General features: G+C 42.2%; 2 protein-coding genes across 8 annotated transcripts in view; both read right to left on the bottom strand.

Annotated features, from left to right (window-relative positions):
* PABPC1L (poly(A) binding protein cytoplasmic 1 like) overlaps positions 1 to 809 on the bottom strand; it is a 30,371-nt gene extending 29,562 nt beyond the window's left edge. For 2 of the 3 annotated variants that reach the window (XR_003121437.1, XM_025398683.1), the window contains exon 1: positions 527 to 809. Coding sequence is in view for 2 of the 3 variants with exons in the window: in XM_025398683.1 (XP_025254468.1) it covers positions 527 to 719 (193 nt within the window). In the remaining variant the exon portion in view is untranslated. The remainder of the gene's footprint in view (positions 1 to 526) is intronic. The other variant, XM_025398684.1, reaches the window with a different exon arrangement.
* Positions 810 to 2,312: 1,503 nt separating this feature from the next.
* Positions 2,313 to 25,099, bottom strand: YWHAB (tyrosine 3-monooxygenase/tryptophan 5-monooxygenase activation protein beta). 5 transcript variants are annotated; one of them, XM_025398690.1, is made up of 7 exons: positions 24,767 to 25,045; positions 22,901 to 22,995; positions 9,007 to 9,309; positions 6,721 to 6,844; positions 5,720 to 5,883; positions 4,726 to 4,821; positions 2,313 to 4,442 (listed from the first exon to the last, which is right to left on the bottom strand). In XM_025398690.1, the coding sequence occupies exons 3-7, from the start codon at positions 9,304 to 9,306 to the stop codon at positions 4,386 to 4,388; spliced, it is 741 nt and encodes a 246-aa protein (XP_025254475.1). In that variant the 5' UTR covers positions 9,307 to 9,309; positions 22,901 to 22,995; positions 24,767 to 25,045; the 3' UTR covers positions 2,313 to 4,385. The 5 variants fall into 5 exon arrangements, with proteins under 5 accessions (XP_025254475.1, XP_025254474.1, XP_025254472.1 ...); XM_025398689.1 differs by lacking the exon at positions 22,901 to 22,995 and having other exon boundaries at positions 24,767 to 25,099; XM_025398687.1 differs by having other exon boundaries at positions 2,313 to 4,821; positions 24,767 to 24,974.
* Positions 25,100 to 27,382: the final 2,283 nt, after the last annotated feature.

Genomic DNA, 27,382 nt, shown 5'->3' on the forward strand with positions numbered 1-27,382 from the left:
AGCGGTTTTTCAGAGCCCGTGCTGGTAGAGGCGCCCAGTGCGGATCTCACGTAGCGCTGGGAAAGGCCTGAGCCCAAGGCTGGGCTCTCCTGTCTCCCCGCTCACCAGCTGTGTCGCCTTGGGCATCTTCCTCACCAGGTGCTTTGAATCTCTCATCCTCACAAGCACTCTGTAAGGCGGCTAGGACCCCCAATTTCCAGACAGGCATCTGAAGCTCAGAATGGTCGAGTAACTTGCCCAGAGTCACACAGCTGCTGGGCTTCTATCTCTGGTCCGCCTGACCCCTCTGTATCTGTTTTCACTCGTCCCTAATCTCTCTCCTCTGCAGAGGAATAGCAGTAAGCCACACTAATTACCAATTCCCGTCTCAGGGGCCAGGCCTCTGCCAACGCCTTGTTATCTTTGAGTCTCTGTTTCCCCGGCTGCAAAGTGTAAGATTAAAGCGCAAGCGGCCGAGTTCCGGCTTCTGTCTGTCCGCCTGCCTGTCCATCGGTCCGTCCCCTCCCGCCCCATTCCCGGGGCTCACCGTCCGCGGGCTGCTGGAAGTTGATGTAGGCGTAGCCCAGCGAGCGCCGGGTGGCCACATCGCGGCACACGCGGATAGACAGGATGGGGCCGGCGGGAGAGAACTTCTCATAGAGCATGGCCTCGGTCACGTCGGGGTGCAGATCGCCCACGTAGAGCGAGGCAAGCGGGTAGCCCGAGCCGCTGGCGTTCATGGTGGGCAGGGGGCCGGGGCCGGGGCTGCGGGGCAAGCAGGAGCCGGGTCACCCAGCGGCCCCGCGCTCAAGCGGGCGGGAGCCCTCCTTGCCGGGCGCGGGCCAGCCCCTTCCCTTTACCGCCCCCGGGTCCCTGCGCACCAATCGTGGGCGCGCTCGGACGCCCCTCCCCGGGATCCCTCCTGGGCCCGCACCCCACCTGCGAGCACTTGGGGATCTAAAAGCTACAGGTGGGGACACCTCTGACCCCGCCCTGGGAGGCGGGAAAAGCCTTCAACCTGGACTTGAGCAGGGCTGCGCGCACTTGAATGGAGCTCTCAAAACCTCCCGTTTTAAAAGGGCCGGGACTGGGCCGAGGAAAGGACGCAAGGGATTGGGTTCTAACCCCGGAATAGGTCATCGTCTTTCTGAACCCGTTTCCCTTCTCTGTAAAATGGGAATGACTCCCTCCTGACAAGAATGAAAGGAGACCCAGACCGCGCTTTTTGCGTTAATTCCGAACAGGCCACTGTTTCAAAGCTTGTGTAGAGAATTTTATCCTGCTCCATTGAAGATGTCTTCCTCCAAAGACCCTGATCCAGTCCCACCGTTTCTCACCAAGGACGGAAATGGCTTTGAGAGGTGAGAACTGGAGACCACTAAGGCCTTTCTTGGTACTGGCTGATATTACCAAGACCCCTTCCTGGGATATTCCCTGTCCCTCTGCTAAGCCATTACACATCCATTATACCAGGGAGGTTCACTGAGTTACTTGTGGCTCAGCCTAAATGCAGACAGTTGGGACCTAATAGCAGAGCAAGACCTCAACAGCAAGACTGTCTGAGCTTGCAGCGTCACTCTATCTGTGGTATAGGGACATTAAAAACAAGTCAACTACTCCATTGAACACCAATACTTCACTTTTCCTCTGATAGGACTTTCCTGGTCTCACTGATCCAACAAAGCAGGTAGGCCCCCACTAACCTTTGGTTGAGTGTGGCTTCAACAGGTGGAACAGCTCCCAAACTAGGGACAGAAGGTGCCCATCTGGCTGTCCAGCCTCAGAGTGGCAAGGAAGCACTAATTCTAATCTTGGGCTAAAAAAAGACCTCTCTATCCTGGTATTTTTCTCTACTTGTGGCAGTGTGGATGTTTCCAGAAGGGGCAAATCCCATGAGGAACCAGCTCTGCAGGCCACCATACGGTATGAGGACAGGTGAGACGCCAGCTTGGTGATGACCAAGCCTTATGCAACCATAGGTTACATATTTCACTGGCTTAGTTGTATCTCAGGGTTAAAAAATGGGGAAGGGATGGGGGGCTTGAATACAATGCAAAATAACTGTCCATACGAAATCTTAGAAGTCACTAAAGAGGACCTAATACATGCATGGTTTGGTGTGGAAGGTAGAGAGATACCAAGTAACGGGTGGAAAGAGCCTGTTTAATTAATGGTAATTTCTTCCCCTGTATAACACCTTGACTTCTGGTCCTAAATAATGAAATAAAACTGTTTGCCTATTCTTAAAGAAAAAGAGAGTTAAGTGTGATCAGAATAGTTAGCTAGGTCTGGTAGCAACACAGATGGTGGTGACACATCAATTCACAGGCAACTAACTGATAAAATTTTTATTTCACTTTTGAATTTTTACACTTTTCCTGATTATTCTGTGTAAGGTGAAACTAGAACTGTTTAAAAGACATACACAAATCTAGTACATCAATAACCAGGGATTTTTCTTTTTTGCTATACTATTTTCACAACCACGGGTGTGCTTGCTAGGCAATATAACCATCACAGAAGCAAACATTAGGCAGAATACTGGTAAGGAAAAACAAAGCAAGAAAAGAGCTACCAGATATACAGACAGGCTTGGTTCCACATTCACTACTGCATTTTCAAGCGCCAAGTATTAACTGCACATTTTTGTTCAGCTAGAAAGGAGGGATTTTTTTTTGTTTTTTTTTTTCTCTTTTTTTGGTTTTAAATCAGTGCATAAATTTTTCTTTTCTCATTTCAGCAGATGGACAAACAGATGGACTCTACAGCTAGGTGGAATATTAAAGGTAGAGGGGTGATCCTGTGAGACTGACAGGCCTGACTATTCTCAATTCTCTCCACTGCAGTATCCACGCAACTTCCCTGACTATAGGGTCTCCTTAAACACATCTGAGCGCTGAGCTGGATGAGTGCACTTGAGAGACCTGGTGACAGGCACAAAGAGCATGATCAGGGCCAGCCTCAATACAGGGAGGAATCATGGATATTTAAAAATACTTTTTTGATTCAGATCCTGGTATGACTGAAGAGCAACACCGTGTTGAGAACTGGAGGAAGACAGAGCTCTGGTGCCAGAAGCTCTTCTCAACTCTTTAAAGCCAGGCTTGCTCACCAAGGTGCTCAGTAATGTCTCTCACCCCTGCCCATATATAGCATTAAAAAGTGAACAAAAGACAGATAAAGATAGAATTCAAAAAAGAAAAAAAGTAAGGAAGCAGAGGGACAGAAACTTAGAAGAGAAAACCAAGGTCAATAGTCAAAAAGGATGGTGGGAATGAATGTATAGATTTCAAAATTTAAAAGCCCCGAGCTAGGAAGAACCTGAAAACTGAGTACTCCTCAAGTGAAAGGCAATCTCTGCAGAACGTCATTCCTTTGTTTTTGTTTTTGTTTTTGTAGATGAGGTCTCGCTATGTTGCCCAGGCTGGAGTGCAGTAATTCACAGGTGCAACCATAGGGCATGCAGCCTTAAACTCCTGGGCTCAGGTGATCCTCCTGCCTCAGCCTCCCAAACAGTTGGGACTAGATGCACGCACCACCACGCCTGACTCAGGACATCATTCTTAAAGGTATTATCCAGGAAACAGATAAGGTCATTCATAAAACACACGGCTTTTTTTCTTTAGCTCAGTGTTAACAATGAAAATAGATTCCACTATTGAAGCACAAGTTGCAAATTCGTAACATAGTGAACATACTGCTGTAGGAAAGGGGGTTCAGTCGGGTGTGTTATATGAGCACTTGAACTTTTCAAGGTGTCATAAGCCAGTTATCTGCCACAAAGAATTTCCATTTCAGGAATCGAGTTTCCTCAGAGGAAGACACTGTGGACATTTGTGGTAATGAACTTTTAAGTGGCAACAGCCCAAACAGATCAAATGTCTTTAAGCTCCGAACAACGGCAGCATTACTGAGAATTACCATTAAACTCAAATGCCAAATGATGTGTGTCTCACTCCAAGTTCCAGCATCACAATATAATCTCTATAACTTTCTGTACAACTTTACAATGGAATTGTATTTCAATGATTATTTTGATATCAGATTAAACTTTCCAAAAAGTTACACATAATTCACGTCTATTTTTTCTACCAGTAAGAGTTCTGCTAAATTACAAAACCCCATAATCACAGTGTTCAGTTTTTAAAAAATTAAACACACAGTAATCCTGTCAATGTTAATCAAAATCAAAACTTCGGAATGCCGTGGCATTTATGTGACCAATCTGAGTTTTAGATACAAATACCAGCTGTTTATCCCGTGAACCATTTTTCCTAGGCTGAGGCTGTGAAAAATCGAAAGTCGACGTACGATTCTTTTTTTTTTTCTTTTTTGTTTTTATCGCACAAGGGATATATGTGGAGGGTACAGAGTGACACTGAACAGATCACGAAGCACGAGAGACATTAGTTCTCTCCCTCCCCAGCATCTCCTTCGTCTCCCTGGTTTTCCGATGTCCACAGCTGCAAGAGAAAGAAAGTATGATCAAAGCAGGGCTACTAAAAGTTGCCTACGTAGGTGGGTCCAGTATGTATAATCTTATCTCAACAGGTGAAAATTATTCCTGTGTCACTGCAGACAGGGATGACTGCAAAGGTCAAAACTTCAGCAGTCATTTATAACAAATTTAACAACTTAAAACTGTATATTTAACAGGGCACAAATCCCCTCTTGAAGATAATAGTGAATGATTAATAAATAGGTGAATAGGACAGAGACTATAAACCCTGCGGAAGTAGTACTTACAGTGAGATTGTCCCTAAGTAACTGCATGATCAGAGTGCTGTCTTTATAAGACTCTTCATTCAGTGTATCCAATTCAGCAATTGCTTCATCAAACGCCTAAAACAAAGAGCCTTTAGCAAAGAATTCACAAGTTCTCTGGAGCTAGTTTAACCCACTTTTTTTCTGCTAAGTGAATATAATTTATCTTCTTGTTCAGTACTTTGGAGGAACCTAGGCTATTATTACCCTGTCTGTTAGCTGTTTCCAGCAAAAGTATAAGGTATGTTTACAAAGCACCAACCAACAATGACAGAAATTCCGAGATAAGAACTTTGCTATACCTAATAAGCAAGCAGTATTACTGCTAACCCTAGCACAGTCATTCTGGGCAAACTCATGGTATTTTTTTAATTACCAAAGACATTTCTAGCAATCTTCTATTTAAAATTATTTTTAAAAAAATTTTTGTTTTAAACTAGAACCCAAAAGGTCTGGATACAAGGGATACAGTGAAACTCCCATCACTAAATCTGATTTAAGTGATGAACTTTAAGGCACCTTTCCCAAATAAAAATTTTTTTAAAAAGGTGTGTGCATGTTGAGAGACTACAAAAAAAACGTAGAAAAGGCTAACGGAAGAATATGGAAGGTAATCCAACACACAACAAGAATGTGGTGTGTATTTCTTTTATACAACTATAATCTCAAATCTTGGTACAAGAATGACAATGTATAACCAAGGCCCAAAGCTTGGCAAGAAACAACTAACTACATTCACCTGAAACTTTCTACAGCCACCCCACAAAACACAGTAATGAAACAAAAGTCAGCAGTAGGTATTGAGAATGAATTTAAAAAGTAACAGATCTGTATTTATCTCATAAAAGATACACTCCCACCCCCAGAAAATCTTTCAAAAGAAGTCCAAGACAATGAGTATGTTCAGGAATAAAAAGAAGTTAATAACACAAGCACTGTTTTGCTATGGTTAGATAGCACAAAGGGTCTTTCTCACCGTTTTTGCCAGGCTGCAGGCCTTTTCAGGAGAGTTTAGAATCTCATAGTAAAAGACTGAGAAATTAAGTGCCAGACCAAGTCGAATTGGGTGTGTAGGCTGCATTTCTTTCTTACTAATTTCAAATGCTTCCTGGTAAGCCTGCTGGGAGTTCGACACAGTGGCTGTAACATAAAGATGAAAATATTAAAGGCTCGGTTCTTTCATAGGTATCACACATTGGACCAACTATCAAATTATTTTCTTAATCCCAAATTGGGCAGCAGCAATGACCTAGCAAATGAGGTGTCAGTGTCTCTGCCATTCAGTTATACATTTGTTAGATATTTATTCTAAACCAAGTTGTATATTAAATGCTTTGGGGGAAAATAATTATGGCAAAGTCTACTAAAGCAGTTAAGAAATGCAGTTATAACCTTTAACAATACAGAATGTGAAAAACGATATGCTCCAGTGCAAAGATCACAGGCTTTAACTTTAATTCCCAACTCTTACTCCATCGGTCTGTGGCTTGGGCAAGTAAAAACCTCCATAAACCTCAGTTTATCCGAAAAATGGGCAGCCTGCCACCTAACTCGTAAGGTTGTGTGAAGAGAAAGTGAGACTCGAAAGTACTTGGCACATAGGCACTTAATAAAGTGTGGTTAAGATTATCACCATCACAGTAATACATGTGATAAAAGCAATGCATCACTAGGGTAGTTTCATACTACCAAGTATAAAAAGTTTCACCACTAAAAAGAGAGCTAACAAATAATACTCAAGATAAAGATCTTTTTAAATATACTGCGCACCAGATTTTTAATGCCCTCCATATTTCCCTGTCAGATAAATTTTTATTTGCCCAGCCATGACCCCGTTCATCACAATGCTGTAGTCTTTTAAATTCTTAGTACTGTGACATTGGTGTCTATGGCAAACAGACAAAGCAAAATTGTTAAAAGTCCCTGTGAACAAAGACTGGCTTCATTACTGGTCAAATTTCTTAAGATACTACTTACTTTGTTTGTTGTCTCCAGATGCCACTTCAGAAAGATACCTAAAATAATCTCCTTTCATTTTCAAGTAGAACACCTTACTTTCTGGTTGTGTAGCATTGGGAATAAGATATTTGTCCAACAGCTCCTAAAAAATGATCCACATTAAGAATTTAGAATTATTCACAAGATGTTAAAACTATGAGATTCAAGATATACACTACTGCTTCTAAATAATTTTTTGGAAGATTAAAAAAACACCAATTTTCGTCCAAGCTACTAAATGTTGTTTAGCCCAGGTCATAACAGCAGATGCCTGTATTCTTCTTTTAAAAATCACTTTGACCATCCATAGGGGATAAAGTATAGCCATACAATGAAATGCTTTGTAGGCCTTTAATTAATGATGCAGAGCTACACCGATAATGGAAAGGCTCTCAAAAGAAATCTGAGTGAAAAAAAGTAGATTACAAATACCACAAGAATCCTATTTTAACATTAAGATACATATGTGTACATGTTCACAAATACACAAGGGAAAAGCCTGGAAGGAGTATGTTAATAATGGTTTTCTGGGTGGTAAGATTAGAAGTGATTTTTACTTTCTTATTTATATTCTTCTGACTTGTTCTCCCCACCCTTTTTAAACCCATAAACTGGTATTACTTCTATAATTAAAGGGGGAAAAAAATCTTTCCTTAGGAGGAAAAAGATGATAATACAGCAAAACTGCCAAGAACTAAGTTTAAAGTCAATCTGACCTGGGTAGAAATCCCTCTTCTGCCACTTATTATCTGTATCTGTATGACTCTGGACAAATTACCTAATCACCTTGAGCCTCAGTTTCCTCAGCTATACGAAGGGTCATCTTCTAGGGTATAGCCATCTTCTACGGCAATTATAATGATAAGGAAGTTGACATACATAAAGCGCTTAACACGTTGCCTGGCACGTAGTAAGCACTCAAAGAGTAGCTAATACTATTAATAATAAATTCCTTTAAACATTTATGCTTACAACAAAAGTAGTTCTGAAGGAGTCCAAGCTTCGTATACAGAGCAATATTTTCGAAGAGTTGTTTTAGAATGTGGCATCCTGAAAAACTGGTTAAGAGGCAGTAAGTACCAAGCTCTTCTTCACATTCTTTCAGATGCTCTTAAAAGTTGGTCTACATTTCATGAATTATGGAACTTTCTTGCCCTTGGAATGCATGACACACTTCATCTGAATACCAGATGTACCTAACATTCAGGAATTAGTGCACCATTAACAAACCCCCAAATTACCAACAGGCAACAAATTTAGTCATGACACTCTTATGCCATGAGTCTAATAAAAAGAGAAGCTCAATGCAAAGCTAGTTATAAGGGGATTTAATCAACCAAAGTGAGAAGATGCAGGGGGCGGTAGTCGTTTTAATATTCTTTGTAGACAGACAGTGTGTAACTCCTAATGGGTTAGGGATAAGGGGTGCTGCCTGATGGCTGACACGCTTTGTACTGGTTTTCAAAAGGAGTCATGGGCAGTAACTAGGAAAGGGGGCCAGCAGGGAAGGAGGTAGGTCCCCAGGTGTGAATTCCTTTTCCCTTCAAAGCAGCCCTCACTGTTCATTTTTACCTGATTTCACCTGGAAGAAAAAGAAAGTTCCCAATGGGCTCAGGATGTGGGGGAAAGGCATTATGAGTATGATTTGTTTTAGAGTACGTACCCTTCCCATTCAATCCCAAGTGGCGGCCAGAGGGAATCAATCATCTGACTAAGGCTTATGTAAAATACAGGAGAGGAGGAGAGGAGAATGCCCCAAACACTCTGAACTTGGCTCTGGAATGCATGCCAAACTTGATGGATGTGCCTAACTTTCAGACCAAAGCAGGACAGTGCTTACAGTGTGAAGGCATGACTGGGGAGAGGCTGAAAGGCAGCTCAGCTTTTTCATCTCCCTCCCCTACTGGTGATGACATCACTACTCTGACTAATATACACAATAGCCTATCTGTGGCTGTATCTATTAAAATCCTGTCTATCTGGCCTCAATTTTATAAGACGGAGGGATGCTGAATAAATGTCACTGTTTTTCACAGGTCTTTTTTATAAGAGAGGAAAATATCTCAGAAGTGATGTACAACCTCTGATCAGGCAATAGGTGACAAAAATAATATTACATGCTTAAAAATTAGTTGTAAATCACTGGCAGCTTTCCAGTATATTCAGACACCTCTCTCTCATAAGCTGTTTTGAGAGTCTGCATTTATACATTAAATTAATACTATTTAGAAACCACTGTTCAAAACAGAAGCACTGGCCACTTACCAGAACGTCATTGCAGATGTCCTGCAGTTCTGCCTCTATCTTCTCACGGTACTCTTTGCCCATCTGCTGCTTCTTCTCATTCCGCTCTGTTTTCTGCTCAATGCTGGAGATGACACGCCAGGAAGAGCGGCGGGCGCCTACCACATTCTTGTAGGCAACAGAGAGCAGATTTCTCTCTTCATTGGAGAGTTCATGCCCCTGTTCTGTGACTGCCTTCATGGCTGCAGCCATATCATCATAGCGCTCAGCCTGCTCAGCGAGTTTGGCTTTCTGTACCAGCTCACTTTTATCCATTGTCATTCCCTAGAACAAGAGCAAGAGAAAAAGAAAGAGCAAATGTCAGGCTTCGTGGCCCAGGAAACATGTGTGTGAATCTTCTTCCAACCCATCTGGATAGCAGCATACTGAATGTGAAACATCTCGTTCCAAATGCCATCAACAATACTGATCATATATTAAACACTTCTAGGGTTTAGTACTTTGCTAAGGCGTTTATATTATTTTGGTCAAGTAATCTTCCCAAAAGTCCCACAGAGTAGGTATGTTCGTAACAACTCCTTTCCCCTTCTTATGGGTGAAGAAATGGAGGGTCAGGGAAGGCAAGTGATATGCCCAGAGCAACATGCAAATAGACGGTAGAGAGCCAGAACTCCAGCTCACATCTATCTGCCTCTAGAGCTTTTGTTTTCTTCCATTAGCCTAATTCACCTGCCTGGCACATAGAGACTGCTTAATAACTATTTCTTTAGAAGTTTATGCTTACTAGCCAGGTACGGTGGCTCACGCCTGTAATCCCAGCACTTTGGGAGGCCAAGGCGGGCAGATCACGAGCTCAGGAGTTTGAGACAGCCTGACCAACACAGTGAAACCCCATCTCTACCAAAAATACAAAAATTAGCCAGGTGCGGTGGCAGGCACCTGTAATCCCAGCTACTTGGGAGATTGAGGCAGAAGGATCGCTTGAAACCAGGAGGCAGAGGTTGCAATGGGCCAACACCGCGCCACTGGACTCCAGCCTGGGCAACAGAGTGAGACTCCGTCTCAAAAAAAAAAAAAAAAAAAAGTTTATGCTTACTATATATATGTCCTTGACTTCTCTCAGTAATTGTCTGGTTTGTCTGTTTTAATGACCTTAATCCAACTATATCCTGTAATACAGGAAGTCCTCTCTTCACTGTCCTGTAAGGAACTCTGGTTTTGACTAACCCTGTTTTTTCCATAGTACAGGAAAAAATAAGTATGAAGACTGCTTCCACCAATCCTGAAGCAAAAGATATGATTTTAAATGATCTATCTGGCTGCACCCATCAAGCAGTAGATACCTGAAAGATGGGAAAGATTATTATCATATCTTCTGTAATCTGCTAACTTTGTTACTAGGACACACTGCACAGGAAGAACATAAACTAAGGGCAGTCAGACTTGGGCTCTATCTAGCACTAGCTCTGCTACTTACTTACAAGTGGCATGACCTTGGTTAAATCACTTAACCTGAGAGCTTCAGTTTCTTTACCGGGCAATGAGAACACTACCCAGGGCTGGATGTGGTGACTCAAGCCTGGGATCCCAGGAGTTCAAGATTATCCTGGCAAATTAGTCTCTAACATAGTAAGACCTCATCTCTACAAAAGAAGAAAAAATTAGCTGGGTGTGGTGGTGTGCACCTGTAGTCCCAGCTAATCAGGAGGCTGAGGTGGGAGGATCACTTGAGCCCAGAATTCCAGGATGCAGTAAGCCATGATTGTGCCACTACACTCCAGCCTGGGCAACCAAGTGAGACCCCTGTCTCTAAAAAAAAAAAAAAAACAAATAACACTACCAACTCTTTTAGTGGGCCTGTTATGAGGAACAAAAGACCTGATACATGTGAAGGCACCTTGAAAAATATAAAGCATTATATAAAAATATCAGGCACTAATTTTGTATATGGTATAGGCTGCAAGAGAAAGGGGTATATAACAAGATGTAGAGCAACAGAACTTGAAACCATAACTGAATTCATCTGAACCATAACTGAGTTCATTTAAAGTTTTTCTGAAATAGACAAAAATCCTAGTGACTTCAGTTTATCAATTTATCAAATCCATACACCAACCAGTGAATACCTCTTATCAACTCACCACAGTCAATTCCCCACTGCAATAATCACAATAATCACCATTTACAGAGTACGGTGGGTAATTTTAATAAGTAATTTTTGGATAAAATAATTGAAAAGTTATTTACTAAACAAGAAAAGTTAATTTTACGTACTGTTGGTTTAAATATCGATATATCAATCTGTGCCACACAGTATAAAATACGCTAATATCTTGAAGTATAAAAACATGAAATACTACTTTAGACAGTAGTAGTAATGTCAGGTTTTTTTGTGTGTTTTATTTGTTTGTTTTTTTAAGACAGTCTCACTCTGTCACCCAGGCTGTAGTGCAGTGGCGCGATCTCAGTTCACTGCAACCTCTACCTCCAGGGTTCAAGCGATTCTCCTGCCTTAGCCTCCTGGGTAGCTGGAATTACAGGTACTTTCCACCATGCACAGCTAACTTTTGTATTTTAAGTAGAGACGGGTTTTCGCCATTTTGGCCAGGCTGGTCTTAAATACCTAACACCTCAGGTGATCTGCCCGCCTTGGCCTCCCAAAGTGCTGGGACTTACAGGTGTGACCAACCGTGCCTAGCCAATGTCAGTATTTTTAAAACAAATTCTTTCATTACTATGTACATGGTATCATAATTTAAGGCTCTGAAAATGATTATTTTGTTTGGAGACGGAATCTCACTCTGTCACCCAGACTGGAGTGCATGCAGTGATGCGATCTCGGTTCACTGCAACCTCCGCCTCCTGGGTTCAAGCGATTCTCCTCAGCCACCCGAGTAGCTGGGACTATAGGCATGCGCCACCACACTCGGCTGATTTTGTATTTTTAGTAGAGACGGGCTTTCACTATGTTGCTCAGGCTGGTCTCGAACTCCTGACTTCAGGTGATCTGCTCGCCTCAGCCTCCCAAAGTGCTGGTATTACAGGTGTGAGCCACCGTGCCTTGCCTGTGCTATTTTAAAATTAATCATTTTCGGCCAGGTGCAGGGGCTCATGCCTGTAATCCCAGCACTTTGGGAGGCCGAGGCAGGCGAATCACAAGGTCAGAAGATCAAGACCATCCTGGCTAACAAGGTGAAACCCCATTGCTACTAAAAATACAAAAAATTAGCCAGGAGTGGTGGCACGTGCCTATAGTCCCAGCTACTGGGGAGGCTGAGGCAAGAGAATCGCTTGAACCCAGGAGATAGAGGTTGCAGTGAGCAAAGATTGTGCCATTGCACTCCAGTCTGGGCAACAGAGCCAGATTCCATCTCAAAAAAAAAAAAAAAAAAAAAAAACCAAGAAAGTATGACCTCCACTCACAAAATGGTTTTGCCTCAAAAGTCATTTCTGTATTTTCAAGAGAGAAATTCTACACACAGGGCCCTATCATCTAAAAATGTTTTAAGGGAGCACAATAAGATACACTCAAAATCTAGGTGATTCAGAAAGAATTAATTCTCCAGTTCCTAACTATGATTTTTCTTCCTACTATTATCTAAATCACATGCAGAGCTGTGTCTTATATAAGGCTCACTAATTGTAAGCTTACACTCAGCGAGGCAAGTCTCACTTTGATCCATCTGACATCTTCACTCACAACACTAGAATGAAGCTAAGGCAAAGAGAGTAACCCTCAAGAAACATTCCATTTGTTCCCTTCTATTTCCCAGAACCCCCACAGCAGTTAGAAGAGGCCATGTGGTAGTTCTGTCCAATGAAAGATAAGTAGAAATGATGCTACTTCCAGGCTAACACTGTGAATATCCTACATGTGGCTCCCCAGGCTCTCTTCCCTTACAGCAGCCATTGAGAAGGCCATGTATTCTAAGTGGTACAGTCATGCAACTGCAGAGTTTTTGTCAGTCTGAGTCCCTGGGTGACCGTACAGTGCAAGACTCCTGCAGACCTGCATTGGACATGCAGGGTGAAAACAAAAGAAACTTCTGTTGGGTTAAAACATTGAGATGCTGGAGCTGTTGGTTACCACAAGACAACCTGTTCTACTCTAATACAAGGACATCAAAAATACTCTATCACCTTAAAATTGTATAGTCGGCCCTCTGTATCTGCAGGTTCCAGATACATAGATTCAACTAACCGTGGTGGCAAATAAAGACGGAAAAAAACACAAAATAAACAAGGATCTTCAGATTTTGGTATCCCCGGGTTACTGGAACCAACACCCCCCCGATACCAAAGGATAACCACTGTCTCAATATGTCTAACTTTCTTCACCATAAGGTCTTTGAGAGCAGGATAATAAATATCTTCATCATTAAATAACCCTACTTCATGGTTCCTGAAAGTGCCAGGTACACCAGAGAGAAGCCAACTTTCAATGACCCAACAACCTTTAGAAAATTTCCAGTCTGTAGAGTAATTCGAAGTTAGAAGTCACTTAGAGGCCCACTTCAAAGTTCATAAAACAGTACCTGTGAAACTCTACCTATGGATGACTCCAAATCATAAAGTACTGGCCAAAAGCCAATTCACAGTTAAGCCATCCCATGTGGTATCATAATGGAGTAATAAAGGATTGCTATTGCTAAATAATTCCATCAACCTCTTCAGCTCAACTAGGTCCCGAAATTAAGCTACTCCCCTTTTACTTCTCTCCTTCTCAAGCATTAAAAGTTAAATCATACTACTCCAAAGAATCTGGACTATTCAATGCGACCTCCCAAAGATGCCTTCCCTATTTCCTAAAATAAAATGTACCCTTTTCTGTTTGGGGCCAGCTGTTTTATGCTTCTCTGAGATTACTGCAAGATTTCTTAAGAGATTGAGAACCATCATGGCAAGATAAGACTGAATGCACACCTTTTAAAAATCTGTATCCATTTATCTGTTTCAAATGTTTTTAATTATACACATACAGAAACAACTTACAACAAACAAAATCCATAGCTAAATGTCCTGATGGCTACTGCTTACATAACTTTTGACTTATATAACATGGATTTTGAAGCAACTAGACCAGTTTCAACAGGAAATGGGTTACACAACACCCAGCAGTTTGGAGGAAAGCAGCAAACAAAGGAGAAATGAAATTGTTCCTATTTCTATGTCTACAATAAATCTCCCATCCAAAATCTTGCCCTAGTGGCACTGCTTTCAATCACTCATTACCTACAGTCCCCTCCATGCCTTTGCTATAAGACCCATTTTCCTATAACTCTGATCAAGTCACTTCCTGCTCAATATTCTTTAAAGTTCCCTGATGCCAAAAGCAGAGTCAGATTTCCTCCCCTATCAGTGAAAGCTTGTCAGTCTATCTTCCAGACCCCCACATCATATGTGTTTCTGCCAAAATGGTTTTCTTACATACAAAGTATGTTTTTCTATCTTTGCTCACCAAGCCACTCCCTCTAACCGGGATGGCTTTTCCCAAATTTACTCTGCATACAAGATTCTTCACAGTGTGGCTCAGATACCATCCCTTCCATGAACCCTTTCTTAAGCTGCTTAAGCCACAGCCACATGTGCCTATTCACTTAAAATGTGGCTAGTGCCACACATTGAAATCATATTTTGTTCATAATGGGTTAAGTAAAAACAAAATTAATTTCACTTTAAAAAAATTTTTAAATGCAGCTACCAGAAAAATTTAAATTACATGTGGCTTACATTCTATTTCTACTGGACAGCACTGCTCTAAGATGAATATATTCTCACAAAGCATTTCGCTGATATCTGTCAATGTCTTATCACGTTTCTTCAGTACTAAAATTACTTATATAGTATCTCCTCCTATTTCCCTTCCTACACCATAAGCTCCTTTAGGCATATCTCCCACAGCATCCTGTACATAATGGGTAGGAATAAGTATCTGCTGAATGAACTAACTGATCCTGAAATGTAAGCATCAAACTGCAGAGTTGGAGAGTTCTCCCTTTTCTCAAATAATTCAAAGCACCTATTAGCCTCACAAGCATATTAAATCTTCATTACATTTGTACTTAGTTCCCTGGATTTCTGTGCCCTCTGAAATTCAAAGAGTAATTCCAAAATTACTCTTCCAGTTAGGCATGGCGGATCACATCTATAATCCCAGTGCTTTAAGAGGCCAAAGATGGAGCATCACTTGAGACCAGGAGTTCAAAACCAGCCAACATAGTAGGACCTTGTCTCTACAAAAAATGAAGTATTAGCCAGGTGTTGTGGCTCATGCCTATGGTCCCAGCTACTTGGGAGGCTGAGATGGGAGGATCGCTTGAGGCTAGGAGGCCAGGGATGCAGTGAGCCATGATTGCACCACTGCACTCCAGCCTGGGTGACAGAGACCCTGTTTCAAAACAAACAAAAAATTACTCTTCCTAAATTACCTCTAGTCTTGCCTTTGTCCTTACCCAGTAACTTTCAACGACTCCCTTTGGGCTACTCCATCAAATTTAAGCTCTACCTGGCTTTCAAATTCCTGATAAATTGTCTCCTCTTTACTTGTTTGGCTTTCTCATCCACTATTCTCCAACATGTACCTTTCTCTCAGGCTAGCCAGCACCGCATGCTCTATAAACACCATGCTCAAACATGTCTGAAACTGTTTTTGTCATCTAGCATGCTCTCCTATTTACTGCTTGCCTATCCAAACTGCATCCATTCATCTAGGGCTACAAACCCTTCCCTGACTGCCCTTACCTTGCCTATGACTCCGAATATGCTTATAGCCTATTACACGGTCTAGGGCTTCTTTATGTCATTCTATGATACAGATGAGTACTGTAACATCTACAGCTTCACTTGTGTGCCCTCAAAGGAAAGCTTCATATTTGTTTCACATTTAATGCTTACAACTGTACTAAGCACAAAACTCATATGCAAATGAATATCAAGTTTTTCTACAAATCATTATTGGGAGAGCACAAGGAACACAGAGTACCTATATGTAGTACAGTCAGAAGGCAGCAGGACTGTGTGACACAGTAAAATATGCCACTATACAGCCATGTAAGCATGTTAAATCTCATTCCAATCCATAAAAAAAAGATGGCATCTACCTCAGGAAAGTTGCTGTGAAGATGAGGGGCAGGGAATTAAAGAATACTAAATGTGGAAATTTTCCTTGAAAAATGCATAGTGCAAAATCAAACTGAAGTACTATTATTCTTCTCCACGACTATTACACTGTAGTAGTCCACAAAACCATAAGCTTGAATTTTCTTTTCCAATATATAATTTTGTGAGAAGTAAAAGCAAAAATCTAGATTAATCTTGTATAGATAGTATGTTATGTTAAAATGAACACACATGTTAACTGTAGCTGAAGTTTATCCGTTAGTTTCTAATTGAATTTTCTAGTGATACGCCATGATGGTTTTTAATCAAGACCTACTGTTGTTCCAAGACTTTGAATGAGGTTCCCACTAAAAAAAAAAAAAAGTCAGCAAGATACTCTTTATTTGTCTCCTAAAAAGTTTTTGAAAGACTATGGTCTCATCATCAGGCCTGGCACCACTACAGAAGCGTCAAGATACTGGGGCAGGCAAACTCATTAGAGGCCACAAAGGGCCCAACCCTGCAGTAAGTCAAGAGATTTTCCTTGTGCTGGGCACATTTCAGGAAGAGACTGACATGCTTGAGAACAGGAGCTCTCCAGCACACCTACATGATGATGATGGCTGTCAATCTGTTCCAAGCCACTGGATGCAGCAAGTCAGGACTGGGAAGCATTTGTTGATAAACGCAGAGATTGCTTAGTGAAAAAATGGAAGCAAATCTAAATATCCAACAATATGGGAATGGTTTAAAAAACAAGGAGATTGGCCAGGTGCACTGGCTCACACATGTAATCCCACCCAGCACTTTGGGAGGCCAAGGCAGGCAGATCACCTGAAGTCAGGAGTTTCAGACCAGCCTGGCCAACATGGTGAAACCCCATCTCTACTAAAAATACAAAAAAATTGGCCGGGGTGATGCAGTACTGTAATCCCAGCTACTCGGGAGGCTGAGGCAGGAGAATCACTTGAACCCGGGAGGTGGAGGTTGCAGTGAGCCAAGATTGCGTCACTGCACTCCAGCCTGGGCGACAAGAGTGAAACTCCGTCTCAAGAAAAAGGGGGGTGGCGGGAGAGATAGATGGTACAAGATTACGTGGCCATCAAAAGAAGAGCTTTAATGTCATAAAAAGACTTGAAGAGCAATGGAGGCTGGGGGGAGGAAGCTGCACAATAATATTTTATTTCTGTAAAATATCCCCTCAAGAGCAAACAAACCCAAAAAGAAAGGTTAACACCAAATGGTTAACACTGGCTGTCTCTCTGGGTAATAACATTATTATATCCTCATTTTCTTATCTTTCTGAATTTTCTTCAAGTATGTATTACTTTTTAAAAATTTTGGTACTATTTATTTTTTTAAGAAAAAAAGTGTTTTTCTGTTTAAAAAGAGAAATCAAGAGTGCAGATAAACAGCTATGAAACATAATTCTAAAGGTACTCACAAATCTAGGAAACAGCCTAGCCCCTCTATCTCAATTCCTTCCCCAAGGGATATCTTTCTAGTCAGGCTCAAAATACTGAGAAGTTATTTCCCAGTGGCTAGAGCAGATATCCTAGGATAAGAATCAAAAAAGAAAGAAAAGAAAAAGAAGACTACCTATTGCTAATCCATTTTTTTTTATAAAGGCACTGCAAAGACAGAGTTGAAAATGACAGCTGTAGCCTTTAAAAGTGAACATGCTCAATTCTAAAATAATAAGCTTTGAGCTTAATAATTTGCTGGAAATTTCAAATGAGGACTCCATTATTATATGTCAGGAATTACCCAAGCTCTATACATACAAAATATATGGTGGGGTCTGCTTCTAGCAAGCCTTACATACACATCTGAGCTTCTAAAGAGAAAGTAGGTGATTTTTCTACATTTCCACATTATAACTTATCTGAATCTGTTTTCTCAGTGTTTAAAGGAGACATTAATAGCTATCAAATAAGATAATGAATGTAAAATGCCCATATAGTGTTGGTTAGAATAAAGGCTCATAGCCATTCTTATTCTTTATTCTTAAGCTACCTCACAAAAATGTAACACATATAATCCAATGTATGCTGAAATAACTACAAAATGAAAAACTACCAAATTTCTAAGAACTCTTTGGATTACTGAGAGGAATTTAAAAGAAAGCAGTGTAGTCCTCCCCTCAGCGAGCTTAAACTCTAGTGGTAGAAACACAAGAAAAGAGCACATGTATATCTATTATGCATCAATTAAAAAAAAAAAAAACAGCACATGTTTAAGGGTTATAATGCCTCTCCTTAGAAAAGCAACCAGACAGAATTAGAGGAAAGAGGTTTAAAGGTAGCTAGGTCGTGACTTAAAAAGACATGTTATTAATAAAGTGCATGTATGTTTTTCTAGATGAAATAAAAATCAAAGGCCAAAGCAGATAAAGAAATGAGAACAAGGAAGAAAACTGACAGGAAAATCTGAAAAATCTAGGCTCAAATGTTTCAATGGGGTAAGGAACTGATCACATATTCTGAACAGCATTCACAGATGTACCATTCTAGATAGAGCATCCACAGCACTGTAAAGTAGAAGTTTTAGTTCTGGAGTCACTCTGCTGAAGAAAAATCAGATGCCAAGCTACTGCAGGAGGGACTGAGAAAGTCAGTGGGACCAGGTGGTTAGTGGGTGTTACCCAGAAAAAGTTAAGCACTCCTGGCTCTCAGAGAAAACTACTCACTAAAAAACACCCACTATAAAAATGTCTGTGTGCCATTCTACACATAAAATTTAGAGTCCTGTAATAAATTTAATTCCATTCAAACATTTGCAGGTTCTTTGTTAGGAAACAAAACACAGCATATCTGTAATACAAAGTCCTTAGCACTATGTCCAGTGAACACTGAATTTGGAGAGAAACTGCATTTCTATTATTTCAAAATCCCTTCCCCTCTTTCATATCAGTTGTTGAATTTCACTGCTAATTATGTCCAATTAGCCATGATTAAACGTACTGAGGGTGTTAAGTGACAGGCGCAAGTTTACACATGTGACTTAATGGTAGATATGACAATAAATTGACTTCTTGACTTTAAGTAATCAAACCAAAAGACACTATGTTAATTCTGATCCATAAAGACAGTCCAATTGGTTGACCTTATGAATAGATTTCTACAGTTTGGGGCCCACTGACATATCGAAGCCAATCAGTCTGAGTTACCAGTACCGCACACCAAGTCCATAGGCTATGTGACCTCTGTGAATCTGTTTTCTCATCCATAATACAGGCAAATCTCGGCTGGGCATGGTGGCTCATGCCTGTAATCCTAGCACTTTGGGAGGCCGAGGAGGGCAATCACTTGAGGTCAGGAATTCAAGATCAGCCGGCCAACATAGTGAAACTCCGTCTCACTAAAAATATAAAAAAATTAGCTGGGTATAGTGGTAGGCGCCTGTAATCCGAGCTACTTGGGAGACTGAGGCAGCCTGAAGACGGAGGCTGCGGTGAGCTGAGATCACGCCACTGCACTCCAGCCTGGGCAAAAGAGCGAGACTCTGCGGAAAAAAAGGTAGGCAAATCTTCTCACTAGGGTTCCTGTAAGGAGTAAACCTGTTTATGATGCTAAACATTAAGCACTCGAATAAATGGCAACCACAGTACATTCCACACAAAACTTAAAAACAAATGGTCAGCCAGTGAAGGGAAACTTACCATGTACCTCATTTATTTTACACGTACTCTGCTTCTGAAAGACTTTTAAAAGAAAGGCACATAAAAATTTCCCTATGCCTATTTCTAAAATGGCCCTTATCACAGTTTACTGCAATGCAAGTGTCTCTGCTGGTTCCCACACTGGACTGTGAGCTTAAGGTAGGAATCCAGACTTGTATCTTTGGACTCCCAATGTGGAGCACAAGGCCTAGCACACTGAGTGACTACTTGATCACCTGATGCATTCTTAAAAAGTGAAAAAGCAATTATCTCCTATGTGGACAGAGGAAGGTAGTGCACATCTGACCTATAAAATATAGACTGTTTTTATAGTCTTAGATTACTTTTTGAAAAAAGCCAGCCAGCTCTAAATCAGGAGGCAACACTATACATTTTGACTAATACTTTTCAGCTACCAATCATTGTATTTATAGATTCAAACTGACTTTTCTTTTTTTCTGAGATGGAGTCTCGCTCTGTTGCCCAGGCTGGAGGGCAGTGGCGCGATCTCGGCTCACTGCAAGCTTCATCTCCCAGGTTCACACCATTCCCCTGCCTCAGCCTCCCAAGTAGCTGGGACTACAGGCGCCTGCCACCAGGCCCAGCTAATTTTTTGTTAGCCAGGATGGTCTTGATCTCCTGACCTCGTGATCCGCCTGCCTCGGCCTCCCAAAGTGCTGGGATTACAGGCATGAGCCACTGAGCCCAGCCAATTCAAACTGACTTTCAACAAGCCTTTGGATTACTTTCTGTTCATCTCCTCCATTCAGAAGTCCAATCAGTTCGCTATATAAAAAGTTCACTATACAAAAACCCAAACCAGCTAACTCGTTTAGTAAATAATAAAAATATCCATCCATCATTTATGGCCTGCAAAGCACTCAGGGATTCCTAGAAACGCATTTGATCCTAAGTATCCTATGAGGCAGGTGACATCGTCCCCTTTTATAGACGCAAAGAGTCAACTCATTCAGGGTCACACAGCTATATATGGCAGGTCTGGGATCTAAACCAACATTAATTTAAAAATTAATGTTCTTGCCTTTATGTAACCCTATATCCTAAAGATTAATTATGATCTCCAAAGCTCATTTAAGGAAAAGAGAATTGCCAATTTTTAAAAGAACTATACAAAGTTGTTACAGTGAAATTTTAAAACTGGCCTATTAAGCTAACATATCTACCTTTAAAAACAAAAACAAAATCAAGGAGTTAAAAACAGCATAAAACATGCCAAAGACTCATCAAAATGTCAAATTTTAAAGGAAAGCTCTTAGCTGAGGGCAAATAATAATAATAGGACTCATATCTACTTTATTGTAGCCTTCAATCTTCTTGTCCTGATCAAGGCCATTCGGAAATAACTTCCTGTTGGTTCTCTTAGGGAAAACAATAAAATAAACTAACCAGTAAGGGAAAAACTTACATAATAAAGAACTGGCCAGAATTTAAAAAAAAAAGAAGTCAACTAACCTACAATCTGCTAGGAATGACTTGAGGCCATTGATCATTTACATCTCATTATGAGTATTAGATACACATAACCATACCTCTATTAGAAAATCTTTTAGTAGAGAAAACAGTAATATGATTGGCCTTCAGCACACATATCATGACACAGAAAGCACTTTTAGTCTGTTTCCTCAAGTATTCCCCTCAGAAAAATTCCCTCAGAATCCAGCTCGTTAGTTTCTCCATCATGACATACAGATGACTGCTAAGATCATATTCACATAGAGATCAAAAGGATTCTAAAGCTTAAAGGTTGCTATTATATAACCATAATTTCTTGCCCCTTAAACTAGTGAACTGTCATCTTTCCCTAGAAAAATGTAGAAACAAGGAACTTAAAAGTACCTTTACAAGGAAATTTTAGTTCATTCTCTAAGGTACCAGCATTTAAAGGAAAACTCAGTTTGTTGGCACTGAAAGAGTAGGTAGCACAACAGGATGTTTTAATTTAGAAGTTTTTCTCTATTTATGTAGATATATTTCCTCATTTCCTCCTTGCCAACAAAAATAAGAAAAATCTGATCATCTACTGATAAAGTAGTATGATAAACAAAAATTAATGGTCATAATCAAATTCTCTTAGATGAAGAACCTAACATTCTATGCCAAAGTAACTGATGACTTTCTCCCTAGTATGAAGCAAGTACTAGAAAAACTGGATTGTTCACAAGCTTGCTTCCTGATGCATGCTAGCAATATCATCCCCACAGGCCAGAATGGGTATATGCTCCACAATAAATCGTCCTGTATCTATCTTCAAAAATAGCTAGTATTCCCATTCAAACGTTTATTAGGATTGGTGTGAAGAAAAATTAAGGACTAAATGGTGTTCACATAAAACATATACATGTGCTGTCTCTACCACACGTAGAAATCTATAATATCATTCCTTACAACCAGATCATCTGGTTTCATTCCTGGTTCTGGCACTTACCTTGTGCTGTGTGTGAGATCTCGGGAAAATTATTCTTCTCAGTGCCTTAGTTTCCTCATCTGTAAATGGGGCTAATAGTCATACCTTTCATTGGTTGTTATGAAGACTGAGCTAATATGCTTAAAGTGCTTAAAAGAAAGCTTAGCACACAGTAAGTACTGTAAGTGGTAATTATTATTATAGACTAATTGTCTGATACCGCCTCATCAGATAAATCACAAATGGATGGATTCTATATAGATGTCCATGAATAGCACATATGCTATGTCTAATCTATACACGTGTATATTCATGCAGATGGTTAAACATCTATTGAACCCCAACTATATCCCAGATGCTTATTTTCATTGAGCTTGTCACAACAAAAATTATCCAAAGCTGCATTACCATTTGCGCTATATAGATGAGAAAATGATTCAGAAAGACTAGATTTGCCTACATGCAAAATAAAGTCACATAATAATATACCATTTTTTGAAAGCAACTTGTGTACAAAGCAGGGTTTAGTGTCATCAGATGTTAACTGGAGAGAAAAAGCCATTAATAGTGAACTCTAATTAAAAAACCAAAAGCTTATATTTAACAATTTACAGTTTATAAAAAAGGCTTAATGATAACCCTGGAGATAAGAAAACTAAGAACCATAGACTAACATGCTGAAGATTCAGAAAGCTGGAAAATATTGCAGGCAAGATTTCAACCAAATTTACCTGACTCCAAGTCCAGTGCTCTTCCTGCTTCTCTATCCACAGCCAAATGGGCAAAATGCACTTTTTGTAGAGGCCCAAATCTCTGGAGACTCTGCCTAGAGAACCAGCATCGTGGGAATTTGCTCAGCCTGGTTTTATAGAGGCTGCCTCCCTGATCTATAGTGCTCCAATTCTAAAATGGCTTCAATATAGCAAGCACTGCAAGACGGGAAATGTACAAAAGATTATAGGGTAGGAGTCATACTCCAGGGGCTGGCAATCCATATTTGCTACTGATGAATGAGGATATTCAATTTGAAAAAAACTAGGTGTAGAGTCTAGGCCAAATCACCTCATTTCTCATAAAGACTTCATCTGCAAGATACGTGAATGGTTTCTTATCTCATTGGAGGGGCAGGCTAGGAAAATAATTCTGCAGTTGCTACAGGATTATTTACCTTCCATTTTGAAAGCCACACTTAAATTTCTAACTTAGGTCCAATAAGACTGACAGGTTGTACACTCATACACTTCGTGTTGCCAAGGACAGGAATCCAAGAAAAATGAGGGCTCAAACAAATGAGATATCCCTAAGTAAGAAACAGGGTACCCTGGAAGCAGTCAAGAAGAAATTCACCAAGAACAAATACTTATATAAATTTCCAACATGAAAACGCAAAAGCTGCAGCGTCCAGCTCCATAAACTGCATCTGTGTCTGGCTTCATATGAACTGACAGAATGAGAAATGCAGACAATTTTCATATTCTTATAAGTGCTTCACCTTTCTGTTTTGGCTTCCGTGGCAGGCTGATTTTATGTTCATAGCATCATCTTGCCAAATTCCATCTCCCACACAGGGTAAGCAAAATCAGGACCTGATGCTATCTAGCCTTACCAAAGAGAAATGCAATGAAGGCAACGACAAGAGACATGCATTTCACAGAAAGGTTGGCAAACTGCTTACCAAGGCTGCCACCTCTGGAAACCTCATTATATGGGAGTTCTCCATTTGCGGCAAAGATGCACTCACCTTCCCACCTCTTCTTCCCTCCGCTCCCCACCCCCCGACCAGGAAGCCACCGGGCAAATTTCAGACCGAAAAACGTGCTAACACACAATATGGGGGAATTTGGGGTAAAGACACAAAAGAATTTGGCATTAAATGACGGTAAATACTGTGGGAAAATATTCCGATTCTCATCCCGATATTTTTTCCTGGGGATCCGGCCTGACTCAGTAATCGGCTCCAACAAACACATTTTCTTGATTCAAACCCAATTCCCTTCCTAGGGAATCTTGGGTCCTGCCAGGCTCCATAACCAGTTAAGGATGATGAAATGGTTTTACTGCAAAATGGGAGGGGGTTCCCCCACTGCTGTCTCCCAAGGTTAAACCCCTTACTCATCCAGGAGGAGTCAAACAGGGGGATTGGGGCTAGAAAACTCACCCGCGTTTGATTAAATTTTAATTTCTGGAAACCGGAAAGCACGGAGCAGAGGTGACTGGGCTGAAGAGGACGGTTCTTGCCGACCAAGACGCAGGGAGGGGTCGCGTGAGGGACCGAATCAGATAGTGAGGAAGAGTCCGGGACCCTCGGCTCCGCTGTCCCTCACGGTGCAGCACAGAGTTGCACCCCGCCCGGCCGGCAGGACCTTAGGCGGCGAGGGAGGCCCGGGCCTCTCCAAGAGGTAAAGGGCCCGGCCCCGGAAACAGGGAGGGGCCGCTGCGAGGCCTGGCCTCGCCGCCGGCGGCCGCGCGAAGCGGAAGAGGCAGCGCACCGCTATCCCCCGGGGCCCACCCGCTGGGCCGCCGTCGTCGCAGCTGCCAAAGAGGGGCTTCGAATTTGGGCCCCCGGGGGCCCCGGTCGGACCCCGCGCCGCACTCACCGTGGGAGGGCTGCAGGGAACAAAGACCCTTCCGAGCGAAGCTCCAAGCGAGATGACCCCTTCCTTCCCAAGCCCACTCCTCAGGCAGCGGAAGCGGTGCCTGCAGTGGCTGCAGCGGCGGCGACTACCCCGGCTCCGGAATCGGCGGCGGCGGTGGCGGCAGCTCCACTTCCGCTCCGGTCACCACTTCCGCTCCGGTCCTGGCCGCGCCCCGCCCCACGCCGTGTTCTCATTGGGCAAGCGAGGCACGGGGTTGCCGCGGCCCCACGGGAGGGGCGCTGACGGAAGGGAGGAGGAAGAAGAACGAAGGGCAGGGTGGCCGCGGCCGGGGCAGGGCGCATGGCCGGGGGAGGGACCCAGGAGGAGGTGGGCGGAGAAGAAGGAAATGGGGCGGGGGAGCGGGAAAAGGAGGTGGGAGGAGAGAGGGCGGAGCTGGGGGGTGGTCAAGATACGGGCTGTAAAGGCACCAGGAGGACTAGGAGTGAGGTTTGGGTGGGGGTTTCCTTTTCTGCTCAGACTGGAAACGCGCCAGGGCCAGGTACGGAGACTCGAGGTTTAGCAGTTCCCCCTCCACCCAGAAAGTAATCCTCACGGGGTCGGAAGCCGATGTCAGTCCTCTTGCTGTGTGCTTTGGGGATACTGGAGCTAGGGAAGAGCAGAAATTGCTCATCCCTCAATGTTCCCTTAATCCTCCTTTCAGTCCTTCGGAGTACTTACTTTTTCTTTCTTTGGTAGACTGAAGAGGCCACTTGAAGTGCCAGGAATCCAACGCACAAAGGTCTTTTTCAAAAGCCTGTGTAGGGCCGAGCGCGGTGGCTCGCGCCTGTAGTCTCAGCACTTTTGGAAGCTGAGGTGAGAGGATTGCTTGAGGCCAGGAGTTGTAGGCTGCAGTGAGCTATGGTCATGACACTGCACTCCAACCTGGGCGACAGAGTGAGACCCTGTCTCCAAAAAAACCCCACAAAAATCTGTGTACATGATTCCGTCTTTAAGATGCCCCCTCCTTGAGGAAGTTCAGGGAAGGAAACAGGCTTCCATGGCTCCCCTCCCCTCATGACTGCTCTCACAATTACCGACATTCTACTCCTCTCAAGGTAGTTGATTTTGTTTTGTTTTGTTTTCTGTTTTTGAGACAGAGTCTCTCTCTGTCGCCCAGGTAGTGTCACAGTCTTGGCTCACTGCAGTCTGTGCCTCCCAGGTTCAAGCAATTCTCCTGCCTCAGCCTCCTGAGTAGCTGGGATAACAGGGGCATGCCACCACTCCCGGTTCATTTTTGTATTTTTAGTAGACACGGGGCTTCGCCGTATTGGCAAGGCTGGTCTCAAACTCCTGACCTCAGGTGATCCACCCGCCTCAGCCTCTCGAAGTGCTGGGATTACAGTTACAGGCATGAGCCACCTTGCCCGGCTTCAAGGTAGTTGATTTTTAAACTCAGTCCTTCAAAATGCCTCTCGCCTTCCCTCTCTCCTGTTCATTTATTCTTTCAACAAATGTGGAACAGACTTTTTGCTTAGTGCTGGAGACACAGCAATGAACAAGGCAGATGGGGCCCTGCTGTCTTGGAGTTTGCAGTCGGGTAGGAGAAAGAACCAAGTAAATAGGCCTTTGCCGTCTTGCCTTTACCCTTACTTAGCTAAATGACAGACTTCTAATTCACTGTTTTACTCTCAGCCTCGCCCGTCAACTGCCAAGTGATCTTTTGAAAAATACCATTCTAATCGTGTCCTGTTCTTGCTTAAATTATTTAGTGTGCACTCAGACCTAGATGACAATATGTAAGTTCCTTGAGACAGTCAGCATTCTCCAAAAGCTGCCCTTATCCTTTAGCTGCTATTTTCTCCCCCATCGTAAATACCACAATTCAATTGGATGATTCCTTACCTTCCCAATATGCCATCTCCAGTATTTCTAAGCAGTTTGACTTAGTTGCCAACACTTTTTTAAACTGAAAAGTTTATGTGTGAACAGAAATCTGCCTCTACGCCTTGTCTGGTAACACCGTGTCCACATTTCTGTGTGGCAACAATTGGCTGAAGCCAAGGAGTGGCTGCCTACTCTAGACTGGGTATGGACTTTCCCAAGTGCCAGGAACCCTTCTCGACCTGAGTCTGTTTTCGTCACTTATGTTATCTGTCATGTAGGTGTGTGTGCCAGTGACCCCTGTACTGTACCACCTTTTAAGCTGAATAAGATTGAGAATGTGTTGTGTGATGTTAACAGCATGATTTGAGTCAAAACCATTGGATTTGAATCCTGGAGAGGTTTCCTAGTGCAAAAACTTCCCCATGAGGATGGTCTTTGGCAGACCCAAGGCCAGTAATCTAAAGACTACTCAGGCTAAGTAACCTTTAATGTCACATAACTGTGCCTTATGCTATCATCCAGAAAATAGCCTAACACACCAGAGGGCTAATAATGATTGTACCACAAATGACATCAACAGTGCATTGAGGGAACAGAAGTGTCCTTTGTCAGGCATTCCTAGGTGCCTGTTTAAGGGTTGCATGGATTAGCTTATTTCACCATCTCTGCATTCTAGGCCAAGGGTCAGCAAACCACAGCTGTGAATTGACAGCAATACAGAGAAATGTTAAAATACAATGTGGTAGGTGCAAC

Source organism: Theropithecus gelada, chromosome 10 (assembly GCF_003255815.1).
Source record: "Theropithecus gelada isolate Dixy chromosome 10, Tgel_1.0, whole genome shotgun sequence".
Classification (NCBI taxonomy): Eukaryota; Metazoa; Chordata; class Mammalia; order Primates; family Cercopithecidae; genus Theropithecus; species Theropithecus gelada.

Coding starts and splice junctions, on each gene's coding strand:
- YWHAB (XM_025398686.1), bottom strand. CDS start 9,306: ATGACAATGGATAAAAGTGAGCTGGTACAGAAAGCCAAACTCGCTGAG. Junction 5,884..6,720: donor ATCTGGAGACAACAAACAAA/GTAAGTAGTATC, acceptor TTTATGTTACAG/CCACTGTGTCGAACTCCCAG. Junction 4,822..5,719: donor CCTGCAGCCTGGCAAAAACG/GTGAGAAAGACC, acceptor TCTTTGTTTTAG/GCGTTTGATGAAGCAATTGC.